The sequence below is a fragment of the Trichomycterus rosablanca genome, chromosome 11 (genome assembly GCF_030014385.1).
Source record: "Trichomycterus rosablanca isolate fTriRos1 chromosome 11, fTriRos1.hap1, whole genome shotgun sequence".
NCBI lineage: Eukaryota > Metazoa > Chordata > Actinopteri > Siluriformes > Trichomycteridae > Trichomycterus > Trichomycterus rosablanca.
The window spans coordinates 20,858,956-20,874,419 of record NC_085998.1 but is presented as its reverse complement, the minus strand read 5'-3'; the positions used below and the strand labels follow the sequence as shown (position 1 = coordinate 20,874,419).

General features: G+C 38.6%; 1 protein-coding gene across 2 annotated transcripts; it reads left to right on the top strand.

Annotated features, from left to right (window-relative positions):
* The first annotated feature begins 8,268 nt into the window (after positions 1-8,268).
* nudt21 (nudix hydrolase 21) lies at positions 8,269-15,313 on the top strand. Of its 2 annotated transcripts, none has more exons than XM_063004537.1 (7): positions 8,269-8,491; positions 10,857-11,057; positions 12,261-12,324; positions 12,902-12,991; positions 13,141-13,216; positions 13,298-13,412; positions 14,952-15,313. In XM_063004537.1, the coding sequence occupies exons 1-7, from the start codon at positions 8,373-8,375 to the stop codon at positions 14,971-14,973; spliced, it is 687 nt and encodes a 228-aa protein (XP_062860607.1). In that variant the 5' UTR covers positions 8,269-8,372; the 3' UTR covers positions 14,974-15,313. The 2 variants fall into 2 exon arrangements, with proteins under 2 accessions (XP_062860607.1, XP_062860608.1); XM_063004538.1 differs by having other exon boundaries at positions 13,298-13,428.
* The last annotated feature ends 151 nt before the right edge of the window (positions 15,314-15,464 follow it).

Here is a 15,464-nt window from a genome sequence, read left to right as displayed (position 1 = left end):
CACTGAACAGCATGCGTGTGTGACATAATGAAGAGGGATACATTTGAATGCACTTTACTATGTGAGTTTGATATACTGATTTGAAGCTGAAACTGCACTTCTAATTTGTTGTGTAAACATACATTTATTTAATTATGCAAATTTTGGTGAAGCACAAGCTATATTTGGATTTAAATAAATATTTAGAGAAATATAAAAATAGAAATAGTTTACTACTATTATATTTGTATCAATGATAGAGGTCTATGGACAAAATAATGCTTTACAGTTTGGAAAGATTTAATCATGCACTGCTCTTCTACAATCAAAAGCAAAGACAGAATCTTTGTGCATTAAACCAATTTTTAACATTTTTTTTACTGATGTTGCATCATTGTTTATAAAATACATTTGGAGTTTAAAATGTATATTTGCATATTACACAGGCCAATTTGCATATTGCATAGGCCAGTGATAGCTCAGTGGTTAAGGTTCTGGACTGGTAAACAGAAGGTTGCCGGTTCAAGCCCCGCCACCACCAAGTTGCCACTGTTGGGTCCCTGAGCAAGGCCCTTAACCCTCAATTGCTCATCGTGTTCTGCTCATTGTGTAAGTCGCTTTGGATAAAAGCGTCTGCTAAATGCTGAAAATGTAAATGTAAATGTACACAATTATCCTTCTGTAACATAATGACTATGCTATGCCAAAATTGCTATGCCATACAAATGTACAGTGTATCACAAAAGTGAGTACACCCCTCACATTTCTGCAGATATTTAAGTATATCTTTTCATGGGACAACACTGACAAAATGAAACTTTGACACAATGAAAAGTAGTCTGTGTGCAGCTTATATAACAGTGTAAATTTATTCTTCCCTCAAAATAACTCAATATACAGCCATTAATGTCTAAACCACCGGCAACAAAAGTGAGTACACCCCTTAGTGAAAGTTCCTGAAGTGTCAATATTTTGTGTGGCCACCATTATTTCCCAGAACTGCCTTAACTCTCCTGGGCATGGAGTTTACCAGAGCTTCACAGGTTGCCACTGGAATGCTTTTCCACTCCTCCATGACGACATCACGGAGCTGGCGGATATTCGAGACTTTGCGCTCCTCCACCTTCCGCTTGAGGATGCCCCAAAGATGTTCTATTGGGTTTAGGTCTGGAGACATGCTTGGCCAGTCCATCACCTTTACCCTCAGCCTCTTCAATAAAGCAGTGGTCGTCTTAGAGGTGTGTTTGGGGTCATTATCATGCTGGAACACTGCCCTGCGACCCAGTTTCCGGAGGGAGGGGATCATGCTCTGCTTCAGTATTTCACAGTACATATTGGAGTTCATGTGTCCCTCAATGAAATGTAACTCCCCAACACCTGCTGCACTCATGCAGCCCCAGACCATGGCATTCCCACCACCATGCTTGACTGTAGGCATGACACACTTATCTTTGTACTCCTCACCTGATTGCCGCCACACATGCTCGAGACCATCTGAACCAAACAAATTAATCTTGGTCTCATCAGACCATAGGACATGGTTCCAGTAATCCATGTCCTTTGTTGACATGTCTTCAGCAAACTGTTTGCGGGCTTTCTTGTGTAGAGACTTCAGAAGAGGCTTCCTTCTGGGGTGACGGCCATGCAGACCAATTTGATGTAGTGTGCGGCGTATGGTCTGAGCACTGACAGGCTGACCCCCCACCTTTTCAATCTCTGCAGCAATGCTGACAGCACTCCTGCGCCTATCTTTCAAAGACAGCAGTTGGATGTGATGCTGAGCACGTGCACTCAGCTTCTTTGGACGACCGACGCGAGGTCTGTTCTGAGTGGACCCTGCTCTTTTAAAACGCTGGATGATCTTGGCCACTGTGCTGCAGCTCAGTTTCAGGGTGTTGGCAATCTTCTTGTAGCCTTGGCCATCTTCATGTAGCGCAACAATTCGTCTTTTAAGATCCTCAGAGAGTTCTTTGCCATGAGGTGCCATGTTGGAACTTTCAGTGACCAGTATGAGAGAGTGTGAGAGCTGTACTACTAAATTGAACGCACCTGCTCCCTATGCACACCTGAGACCTAGTAACACTAACGAGTCACATGACATTTTGGAGGGAAAATGACAAGCAGTGCTCAATTTGGACATTTAGGGGTGTAGTCTCTTAGGGGTGTACTCACTTTTGTTGCCGGTGGTTTAGACATTAATGGCTGTATATTGAGTTATTTTGAGGGAAGAATAAATTTACACTGTTATATAAGCTGCACACAGACTACTTTTCATTGTGTCAAAGTGTCATTTTGTCAGTGTTGTCCCATGAAAAGATATACTTAAATATCTGCAGAAATGTGAGGGGTGTACTCACTTTTGTGATACACTGTATGTATTCTGTTGATTTAATGCGCTGATACATTTGCTTGGTGGTACTTGTGAAAATAAGCTTGCTTTAAATACTTTAGCTTGTTGCCCTAGTTTGATAAGTTTGTGCTTTTAATGGGCATTTCAAGTAACCAAAAAAGAATGCTTATGATTAAAGATCCTAAGAAGGCCTGGGATAGTGTGCCACAGACACATTAATCCAAATCTCACTGTCAATTACCTAATGTTATATCTACAGTCAAATATGGTAGTGATAGTTTAAGTGTGGAGACACTGCTCCATCAGAATCTTACCTTGCAATTAACATTCTAATTATTTCTAAAGTTATTCTGTTAAGGTCAGGTCTTTTTGCAGGCCAGGTCATCAAACCATATCTTGATGGATCTCACTTTGTGCACTGGGGAAATCTGTAAAGGAATTTGTGATTTGTTCATTTGTTTTCAGTGGTCATGTTTACAAAAATATACTGTATGTCCATGTATACACCTCAGTCGGAGTACACTAGTCCGACTTAGGCCAATTTGAATGAAGTGGGTAATCCTTTGAATAATCTGTTAAATAAAAAAATGATCATGTAAACACCAGTATCCCATTACTATTCCCATCGGAAAGTCTGTTCTGTGCATGTACATTGGCCTTATTTTCCTGAATTTGCCGTAATTTTAAAGCAATTAAAAACACAAACACACCAACTGAAAACTCAGATAACATACTGCTGCTCCTACAGATTACTTGTAGTGGGTATGTAATCGTAGATTTTCATCAGATTAAATAAAGTGTACATATAAACACCTCAGTCTTAATCTATTACCAGAATTAATACAATCAGATTGGAGGAAAATCTTTGCCAACATAGCCTCTAATCAGTGTGATTGTCTGTTGTAGGTATAAACTAGGGCAGTCGTTAATTGAGTTAATTAACGCGATTAACATGTTAAAATTTTAATCGTGATTAAAAAAATGTATTGAGATTAAAATTTTTAATCAAACTATTTTTATTGAGCTGTGTTTGTGCCACGTAAATATGTGTCTTTGTTTTCATTTGCGCTGCTTTAACACAGCAATATTGTGTTTATACTGTATAGAGATAACACCGGTCTTTTCCAGTTTGACCGGTCCATGACATTAACTCAACCGCTCACCTCACTGCCATCCCCCCCCCCCCCATTGGCTGCACTCGCCAGGTAATTACTATTGTCTTACAATATTTTCGTTAAGTAAAATTAAAATAACTAAAACTGTGCATTAAAAATACCAGAGGCAGGAATTTGGACTTGAAGTGTAACTTCTGAGTGACTTAATTCATTCTGATCAGCTATCAGTATATGCAATTTGTTGATGGAGCCCAAAATTATTTTTTGCACTGGGGCCCATGAGCTCCTAGTTACGCCACTGGTGTTGCATCTAGAAATGGTTCATATTATGAGCGCCTGTTTTCAGTGGCAGGGTTATGAACAGGAAAAATCCTCACTTTTGCTCACTAATGTGAACAGACATTTTAAATAAATAACTGGCTGAAAGATGGGTAGCTGTTAACAACTCTATATAGGCATTGGCTGGCTTTCTAAAAAATAATTTAGATTTAAAAATTTTATCATAATTTTTTATTGGTAAACATGTTCTTGCAATAAAAATGTGTATAACTGTTCAAATAGTGCTTTGTTATTTTTGCACGCGATTAATTGCAATTAATCTCGATTAATTTGGTTCTTCAATTGCGATTAATCTCGATTAAAATTTTTAGTCGCGTGACAGCCCTAGTATAAACAAATTTAAAATTTGATGCCTGCAACACATTTAAAAAAGATGAAACAGACATGTTTACCACTGTGTTATAGCACTTTTTCTTTTAATTACACTTTATATTCATTTGGAAAATGAAGACACTAACTGTTGCAGTTTTGCAAATATATTTTGTACCTATTCTTGCTTGATACATTAGCTGTTTAAAAGCTGTTGTCTGATTGTCCTCCTCGTGTCCTCTTTCGATAGGAGACCAATTTGGTCTACAGGTAGGCCACTCAAGCAGATGCAGTGCATCAAAGCCACACTGATGCAGTGGTGGACTTTGTTAAGTGATGTGTGTTAACTGTTTTCTGAAAGCACTCATTAGCCCATGTGGCTATATTTAACAGTAGCATGATGTTTCATGCAGTGCAATCTTTTTACAGCTTAATGTACGATCAAGAAAGTTACCTGTGTTCTGGCATTGACAAATCTTTTTTACCTGAAGTTTGGTGCAAAGTGATGTATATATCAAAAATGTTGGCTTTTGTAGTCTGCACACGCTATTCTTTGCGTGTTTTTGCACTTCTATTGAAAATGCCCAAGCACAAATGAAAATTCACAGTTGAATTACTGAAAGAAAACCTGTGTTTTTGTCTCAGTCAGGATCCTTGGGAAGCAGAATGCATGACCTGATCCTCTGGACCAAGTGTCCTCTTGAAAACCAAAATGTGGTCACCCCAATAAGTATAAATCAGTGCATTTTGCAGTATGTAATAGTGGTATACACAAGGACGGATTAAGGATAGTCTGGGCCCCTGGGCAAAGAGTTTTGCTTGTCTTAAATTTAAATAATTGCTAAATTGCTAAATTAATTTGTGTCTCTGCGCTTAAGAGAAATTGAGCATAATAATTTTGAAACAATACAAATTCAGAAACATTAAGTAAGGGCCTGAATCGCATATTTGCAACAAAACGTCTGTTATGAAATATGGTAGCTTGCCTGGCAATTTGTAGGTCCCTAGAAAGTCAAGGAGCCATGGTAAACGACTTCTATGGAAGTGATCAAGGGCCCTCTAATGGTATGCCCTGCTCTTCTCTAGGGCCCCCTGGTAGGGGCTCTCATAACCAGGGCCCTCTAAAAATATGCCCCCCTCTTTCCTAGGACCCCTAATAGCCAGAAGTCGAAGTCAGAGCAGTGCCACAACGCCTCATCCATTTTCATAAGGGGCCCAAAAGCATGGCTAGGGCCCCCAAAAGCATGGCTAGGGCCCAAAAGCATGGCTAGGGGCCCCAAAAGCATGGCTAGGGGCCCCAAGAGGCCCTGGGGTCAAAGTCCCTAATAGTCAGAGGATCCTTAAAATGGAGGGCCCTCGGAAATAAAAATATATTATATCATAAATGTTGATAGGCATCGCAAAATGTTTTGGGCCAGGGCCCCCCCGGGGCCCCCTGACCTCAAGGGCCCCTGGGCGCTGGCCCCACTGGCCCGGTCAGTAATCCAGCCATGGGTATACACCATGTTGTCTAAATTTCATACTGGTGAGGTATTCAGTATATACTTATAGCATGTATCATACTGTTTGCAGTATATGCTGATGCAATTTATATACACTGATCAGCCATAACAATAAAACCACCTCCTTGTTTCTACACTCACTGTCCATTTTATCAGCTCCACTTACCATATAGAAGCACTTTGTAGTTCTACAATTACTGACTGTAGTCCATCTGTTTCTCTACATACCTTTTAACCTGCTTTTACTCTGTTCTTCAGTAGTCAGGACCCCCACAGGACCACCACAGAACAGGTATTATTTAGGTGGTGGATGATTCTCAGCACTGCAGTGACACTGACATGGTGGTGGTGTGTTAGTGTGTGTTGTGCTGGTATGGGTGGATCGGACACAGCAGCGCTGCTAGAGTTTTTAAATACCGTGTCCACTCACTGTCCACTCTATTAGACACTCCTACCTAATTGGTCCACCTTGGAGATGTAAAGTCAGAGACGATCGATCATCTATTGCTGCTGTTTGAGTTGGTCATCTTCTAGATCTTCATCAGTGGTCACAGGACGCTGCCCACAGGGTTTGTGGACTATTCTCAGTCCAGCAGTGACAGTGAGGTGTTTAAAAACTCCATCAGCATTGCTGTGTCTTATCCACTCATACCAGCACAACACACACTAACACACCACCACCATGTCAGTGTCACTGCAGTGCTGAGAATGATCCACCACCCAAATAATACCTGCTCTGTAGTGGTACTGAGAGAGTCCTGACCATTGAAGAACAGCATGAAAGGGGGCTAACAAAGCGTGCAGAGAAACAGATGGACTACAGTCAGTAATTGTAGAACTATAAAGTGCTTCTACATGGTAAGTAAGTGGAGCTGATAAAATGGACAGTGAGTGTAGAAACAAGGAGGTGGTTTTAATGTTATGGCTGATCGGTGTATGTGTGTATATCCTGCTGTCACATGTGGGTCATTCTATAATTTGGGGTACATTTCACATCACCAAAAAAGTACAAAAACAATGTTCTCTCTCAATAGAACAATCAGTGGTTTAAGTTAATATATTCCTTTAGTGTAACATATCCACTATTTGCAAAGCTTAAACATTAATTTTTTTTATTTTTATTTTAAAGGGACAGTAGATGTAGACTACTAGGTAACTTAGTTGACAGGTAACATAGTTGACAATTTCCCTATTTTGACCCATAACTTCAGTGGTAGACCTTGCCTGGCTGACCACATGTCATTTCTTGAACAGAATAATGTCTAATTTGAACATACTGTACATTTGAATTAAAATTATAAAAAAATTGTAACCATAACAATGTATGTAACATAGTTGACGGTCAATTAATATACTCATTGACAATGTTCTATTATAGATAAAATATTTACAAAAAATAAGAGGACATTCACCACAGTTTGTTCAATATACCCTCCACAGAGAAAAATTATATAATGTAATGCTGGTCACATAGTTTTAGAACAAACCATTTTTGAGTTACTGAGTGGAGTTCTGTTAGTAACATAGATGACAGAACTTTTGCGGACATTAATAAATAAAGATATTTAAATTATTTAAAAGAGAAACTCAATTTAAAAAATATTATTTTTCTTTAGTATTTAAAGTTTTAAAATAAATAATAAAATAGATGTTGTTGCCCTTAATGATTTTATTCATTATTTTAAAACCAAGGCACCCTCAACTTAAAAAACAGACACAGCAAAAACTGTTCATTTAGGAACATCATGACAAATTTCAAGCTAAATGAAGAATAGGATGCACATAATGTTTTTGTGATATTACAACATGTTTTCCATTAATATGTAAAATATGACATTTTTAAAGAAAATAGTTAAAATACATATAATTATTATCATTGGACATGGAATGTACCCCAAATTATACAGTACAGTAGAATGACTCATGTACTATTAACTGGTGCAACGTGTAGTGGTCAGTATGTAGTATGTATGTACTGGTCACTGATGCAGTATGTAGTAGACAGAATATACTAGTGCAGTGTTTTGAGCAGCTCTCCCTCATTTAATAAAGCAATAAGCCACGAGAGGCCGTGCATTACTGTGATTTTAGCACGGGGATGACGTTTTTGGCACGACGCGAAGCGGAGTGCCTAAAACTTCTTTCCCCGTGCTAAAATCATAACAGTAATGCACGGTCTCGAGTGGCTTATTGCTTTTATAAAACGGCGGTCAACATAAAATATAATAAATACAACAATGTTTAATTCATAAATGTATTTATTGTGTATAAACTTACAATAAAGTATTCTTCCGCGACGCAAAATAGTTCGATTAACAGTGTTGCTAGGCAACATGAGGGCGAAAATAACATTAAATTTTTCTATTCAGTGGCGTATTAATATGGAATGATGTGAGGTGGTCATAGGTGTGCGTTTATCGGGGATTTTACAACGGCTTCGAACGCGGCTCAGCCAATCAGATTTTAGGACCGGAACTATCCGTTTTATAACACACCTTAAGTCAGTAAGCGTGTTACACATGTTAGAATGGCAGCGTACATCTAGAAGCCATTTTGAACACAGCCCAACTCTCTGTTTCCATGGAGTTGGCTAACGTAAACCATGGCACATTGTCGTAATGTAGGAACTGACATACACAGTCACCGGATATGGTTTTACGACAAACGGCAGTGTTTTGTCTCGTTTAGTAGCTTACTCGTTTTGTTGTATTGAATTGTGAATAAAGCAGTCAGAACTCTGGTTAGTTGTATTTAAATCATTTGTTTATAGTAGAAATAATGTCAGTGGTTCCTCCGAATCGCTCATCTACTGGCTGGCCGCGTGGAGTAAATCAGTTTGGTAATAAATACATCACTTCCCCCGCCAAACCGCTCACACTGGAGAGAACCATTAACCTGTGAGTAAACTTAACCCGCTTTATTATTCAGGCAGACTGGAAATGTGTGCTGGATTCTGTACAGATCTTATTATTGCTTTCTCAAGTTTCTGTGTGCGAACTACTTCATTGTTACTGGTTAACTAAGACCACAAGCTTAGCATAGCAATTAGCCCAACATGCTATCCAGCATTCACTGTACTGCTCTAGCGAGTGTATTTGTTATTTATTTAGTATTTGCGTTTGTCAGTTTATCTACTACAGTATACACCAGTATGTATGCACCAGTCTGTATGCTCCCGTTTATAATGCATACTACAGTATACACCAGTCTGTACTGCATACTACAGTATACACCAGTCTATACTGCATACTACAGTATACACCAGTCTATATGCACCAGTCTATACTGCATACTACAGTATACACCAGTCTATATGCTCCCGTTTATACTGCACACTACAGTATGCACCAGTCTATACTGCATACTACAGTATGCACCAGTCTATATGCTCCCGTTTATACTGCATACTACAGTATACACCAGTCTGTATGCACCAGTCTATACTGCATACTACAGTATACACCAGTCTGTATGCACCAGTCTATACTGCATACTACAGTATACACCAGTCTATATGCACCAGTCTATACTGCATACTACAGTATACACCAGTCTATATGCTCCCGTTTATACTGCACACTACAGTATGCACCAGTCTGTACTGCATACTACAGTATACACCAGTCTGTATGCACCAGTCTATACTGCATACTTCAGTATACACCAGTCTATATACACCAGTCTGTATGCACCAGTCTGTACTGCATACTACAGTATACACCAGTCTGTATGCACCAGTCTATACTGCATACTTCAGTATACACCAGTCTATATACACCAATCTGTATGCACCAGTCTGTATGCACCAGTCTATACTACATACTACAGTATACACCAGTCTGTATGCACCAGTCTATACTGCATACTTCAGTATACACCAGTCTGTATGCACCAGTCTATACTACATACTACAGTATACACCAGTCTGTATGCACCAGTCTATACTGCATACTTCAGTATACACCAGTCTATATACACCAATCTGTATGCACCAGTCTATACTACATACTACAGTATACACCAGTCTGTATGCACCAGTCTATACTGCATACTTCAGTATACACCAGTCTGTATGCACCAGTCTGTATGCACCAGTCTATACTACATACTACAGTATACACCAGTCTGTATGCACCAGTCTATACTGCATACTTCAGTATACACCAGTCTATATACACCAGTCTGTATGCACCAGTCTGTACTGCATACTACAGTATACACCAGTCTATATACACCAGTCTGTATGCACCAGTCTATACAGTCTATACAACAAAGAAATCATAATCGAGAATTTTTGGTAAAATCGCCCATCCCTAGTATGCACCAGTCTATACTGCATACTACAGAATGCACCAGTCTATACTGCATACTACAGAATGCACCAGTCTATACTGCATACTACAGAATGCACCAGTCTATACTGCATACTACAGAATGCCCCAGTCTGTACTGCACACTACAGTATGCACCAGTCTATATATAGTTTGGAAAGGCACACCTGGGTCTATAAAGACAAAGCAGTCAGTTTGGGGGCAAGAACTAGATCAGTGCAAGGATATACGTATACCAATATCTAAGGCATTGGGCATTTCCAGCATGATAGTGGCTTTAATTTTAAAATGGAAGAAGCTTGGCACAACCTTGAACTTTTCTCTAGTTAACTATGGTTAGATTGGGAATCTGGCCAAGAAGGGCGCTGGATAGGTATGAAAGAACACAATGGTCACTCTGAAAGAGCTTTAGAGTGCTGTGCTGACATACCCACTCTGCTGCCATCAATAAACCAGGCCACTATGTCAAAGTGGCACGATATCTCTGGTCTGATAAGATGAAAACCGAGCCACATTGGCACTATGTCTATTGAAGAAAGGGCATAACCTAATACCTTACAATTCATATGAACACAAAATGCATTTCAAATTATTTTCAAAGAAGCTTGTGGTTAACTCTTGTGTCATAAACCATGACTAATATTGTTACTGTCAGACTATCAGGTCCTGTCTGTACATTTCTGGTAACTGTTGCAATATGCCAGTTATCATTTGGTGTACCACATAGTCATGTAGTCTTCTGGTAATGTTGCATAGTTGTACTCAACCAGTTTTGTGTTGACATTGTACTGTTTTGTTTGTCTTTGTTTTCTGCATTTTGAAATCTACTTACATTTCTCAATATTTGAAATCAGAATATTGACCTGTTTTGGAATTGATTTAAGTCCCTGCCTTTCATGCTGTGTATTACTTTTTGTTTTATTCCACCTAGATATCCCTTAACTAATTACACATTCGGCACAAAAGAGCCTCTCTATGAAAAAGACAGCTCGGTGGCCGCCAGGTTCCAGCGCATGCGGGAAGAGTTTGAGAAGATCGGAATGAGGCGAACGGTGGAGGGAGTGCTCATCGTACATGAACACAGACTGCCCCATGTCCTACTGCTGCAACTGGGAACTACATTCTTTAAGCTGTAAGTCAGCAATGTTTACCAAGTTTACTAAAATCCGGTTTAGGATGTGATTTATTTTGGAAGAGCACTAATACTCGTATTATACTTATTATTGTGCCAATATCAAAACCTGACAATCAGAGAACATTAAGGTTTGTACAGTTCTGTCAGGGTTATTGCAGTTAATAAATAATAACAGTCCCCCTAAGCTACAAATACAGTATTAAATAGTTAACTTGTATCCTGGTGCAGCCAAAACAACCTGGCGCTAAATGCTCAGATGACAGTGGAGATGGTCGTACACTTTGGAAAATATGCAGGCCCAGTTACTTCCTTTACCCTGGTGACTACCCACTTGACACTGAATTTCTTTTGCTTCTTGGGCACCAAGTGGGAGCAGAACATCACCTCTATCAGCACAGCTTTGTACTTTCTATGGCAACTTAATAAGTTTAATTTGCCAGCATCGATGATTAAGCATTTCTACACTGACGCCACTGAGTCCACACCGACCTCCTCCTTCACCATCTGGTATGCCACTGCTACTGCCAAGGACAAAAGCAGACTGGAATGCATTATTTGCTCTGCTAAAATGGTGATTGGCTGCAACCTACCATCCCTCCATTCTAGGATCATAGAATGGCTTTATTTGTCATATATACATATACAGGTGTGCAGTACAAGGACATTCTTTTTTCGCATATCCCAGCTTATTTGGAAGCTGGGGTCAGAGCGTAGGTGCAGACAGGGTTAAGGGCCTTGCTCAAGGATCCTGTAGTGGCTGAATGGCAGAGCTGGGATTCAACTCTGAACCTTTTGATTGATGACCCAAAGCTCTACCCACTAGGCTACCACTGTCCCTATCATGACTGACCCTCTCACACACTGACTTTAATTTACACTAACTTTAGCTGTTTAACTAAATTATAAACTTGTGAAAATTAAACTTTGCCCTGTGTTTTATATTGTAATGTGGCTCTATATGCTTGTTGATTATTGACTAAAAGAAATTGGCAGCATTTGTATTCCTAGTATGTATTATGAGAAAATTGTCACATTGATGCTGGTATACTTACAATCACTAATCCAAAATGTTTTTTTATTTATATTATTTAATTTTAAAAGACCTATGTCTTACTTGAATACCAAATATAGTAATGCAACACTAAGATAAAGAAAGAGAACATTAGAAGCATCACTGTTCAATTCTTTATCCCCCCCCAGCCCTGGAGGAGAGTTAAACCCAGCAGAGGATGAGGTAGAGGGCTTAAAGCGACTGATGACTGAGGTATTGCTTTCTCTAAAGTTTTCTTTCTGACAATAAGCAGTTTTAATATAAACTTCCTGTACATAACAGATTTTTGTTATGGGGAACTATTTCTTGGGCTGTGTTCGAAATCGCATACTTAAACAGTACGTACTAAATTTAAGGCAGTACGCACTGCTCGGCCGGTAAAGCAGTACGCTCTTTCAGTAAGCAAGTGTGCAGTATGCACACAACCACAGACGTACTACGTCCGCCATCTTACCAGCATCACGTGATGCATGGCATCACATCGCAAATTATGAGATTAATTATCGGCCTGCAAGTGTGCTGTGTTTGCATACTCAAAAATAGCTGCCCGTGCAATAGGTCATCCGGGCTCTTTTCGCAAACTGTTTAATGAATACTACGTATTCGGACACACTACCCACTCTCGCGTACTGTTCAGTATGGAAGTATGCGATTTCAGACACAGTGTTAGTCTCTGTTTGTCACAACAACTGTTTTAGAAAACACTGGCTGCAGGTTGTCTTTATTTAAGCAACGAATTGTCTTTGTAATGCACCAGTTGAGTTCACTGAATAATTTGTGCTTCGGCTAGATTTTGGGACGTCAAGATGGAGTGAAGCAGGAATGGGTTATTGATGACTGCATTGGAAACTGGTGGAGACCAAATTTTGAACCACCACAGGTTTGTTATCTGTCCCCAAGTCCTACATGACACAAGTGAATATTAAGAGCACTAAGGCCCTATCTGGAAAATTATTGTTTTATATGGATTACATTTACAGTATGAGAAAGTCATGTCTTTATTTTTGCATTTGTGTTGGATATCTGTAGTACCCCTACATTCCAGCCCACACCACTAAGCCCAAGGAACATAAGAAGCTTTTCTTGGTCCAACTACAGGAGAAAGGTAAGACCCGAAATAATGATTTAAAAATCATTTTAAAATGTACTAATATAGCGTTTGTAATGAATGTGCGGTCGTTTGCAGCATTGTTTGCTGTACCGAAGAACTACAAGCTGGTAGCAGCCCCCTTGTTTGAGCTTTATGACAATGCTCCTGGGTATGGACCTATTATATCCAGCCTCCCTCAACTACTGAGCAGGTGGGATATTATAAAGGTTTGTTATGAACAGTTGACATTATCGATGTATCTAATATATAATATATAATATTAGATAAAGACTAATAAATGGTCTGTTCTGGTGTAATTCAGATTTACTTCTAGAAATAGATGGACAATTATAACTGTATAGATTAAAACGGTCCGTTTCCAACTGGAAACACTGGGTGCAAAGCTGGAACACCATGGACAGGGCGTCAATCCTTTGCTGGGCTTTGTCCATTTCCCTTCTATCAAACATAGTCAGTTCAAATCTGAATCCCAAGGATGGTGGGCTAGCATGATATTAATTAAAGAATATTAATATATACACTTAACTGCTAGTGGAATTAGGGCATCTGACCATGGACTTGTTGGACATTCCATTTTGAAACCATATCAGCCGCCAGTCTTAAGGATAGGCTTTCCAAAACATTTTGCAGCTTATCTGTGGAAGTGCCTATTCAAAGGATTAATTGTAAAGAAAGGCACTGATGTTGGATAAGAAAGCTTGGCTCGCAAGTAAAGTTCTAAGTTTAATTTAACCCTTTAAAGCCTGAACCACCAAAACATTACCCAAAAATTGGAGTGTGTTTTTGATCTACTGTGAAATACAAAAAAAAAAAAAAATTTATTAAGAGTACTGATGATGTAGAGGTTTCTAAAACTCATGTATCAAATATGATACGCTTGGCGTTATAGGGTTAAAAGTGTTTAACAGGGTTCAGGTCAGGTTTTATTCTGAGTCATGTCTTTATTTGCATGGTTTTGTGCACAGCCGTAATTTTTTATTGGAACAAAATACAGTCTTCCGTAAACTGTTGCCTTAAAAAGATAGAAGTAAATAACTTACTTTTAATAATTGATTTTAAACACCTGTTTAGCAATAAGTGTTTGTTAATGTTAAATTAGTAATAGCAGCTTTTTTATTTTATTTATTTAACCTTTATTTAACCAGGCAAGTCATTAAGAACTGCTTATATTTACAATGGCGGCCTGGCTTGATGGAAGCCTAGTCATCTTAGCCATTTAAGCATGCCATTAAGCTTTTTTACAATCTAATTTGCCAGGTTTTAATGTTTTATTTTATAAAATTTTATTGCCTGTGATTTATGTAATAAGAGCCAGACAATAGCAATTTTATGTAGGTAAGTTAATCACATAGCTTATAGGCTGACGATTTATTTATTTATCTGCAGTATATGCTCCATAGTAACGACTTGCCCTATATTTGCAATGTAGTTGTGTTTCTCACACTTAAATATGATTCCCTTTCAGAAATTTTGAAAATGAGAAATTATAAATCCGCTAATGGCAGACCATGCTTGGTACAAAATGTGTAAAGGAATCTGGCATTTTTTATCATGTACCCCATTTAGATATTTAATTATTCAGACAAATAATGCTTGATTATTTAAAACCATATCTTAACTGTTTTTAAAACATTTGGTGGCATTTTTTTTTTACATTTGAAGTGATGCACTTCTGTCCATGTGCTTGACCTATCACTAATAGTTCCAACTGTTTCTCCATGCTATACAGGTTTAACTTCATCTACAACTGATGAGCACACAGACTGCAAGGCTGTCTCTGTGAGTGCAGTCAAAACACGTCATAGATGAGTGGATTAGAGAAGGTGGTCACCACCCTGTAAACAGAAGGAAATGACCCCCTTCCCCTAAGCCTCGTTTTGAAATAGAATTGTTTTGGGTTTTTTGTCCATCTACATTGTGTCTTCACAACTGCATTGTAATTTTAGTCTTAAATAGCTGAAATAGCTAGACTTTGACTTTTATGTTCATTAAGGAGTGTATGCAGTGACTTTGGTAAATATCCTGTTTTTGTTTTTTGTTTTTCTTTTAAATTTTTAATGTTTGCCATTCATTTTTATAATAAACTGCAATAAGAAATGGTCTGATTTTCTAAAATTGTTAAAGAGTGGAGAATCGAATATGACTACTGTATGAAAAAACAGAATGGGCACTGTCAAAATTTCGCTTGGTTAACTTTTACATTTATACTTATCCTGGACCTCACAAAAAAGAATCAACTAAC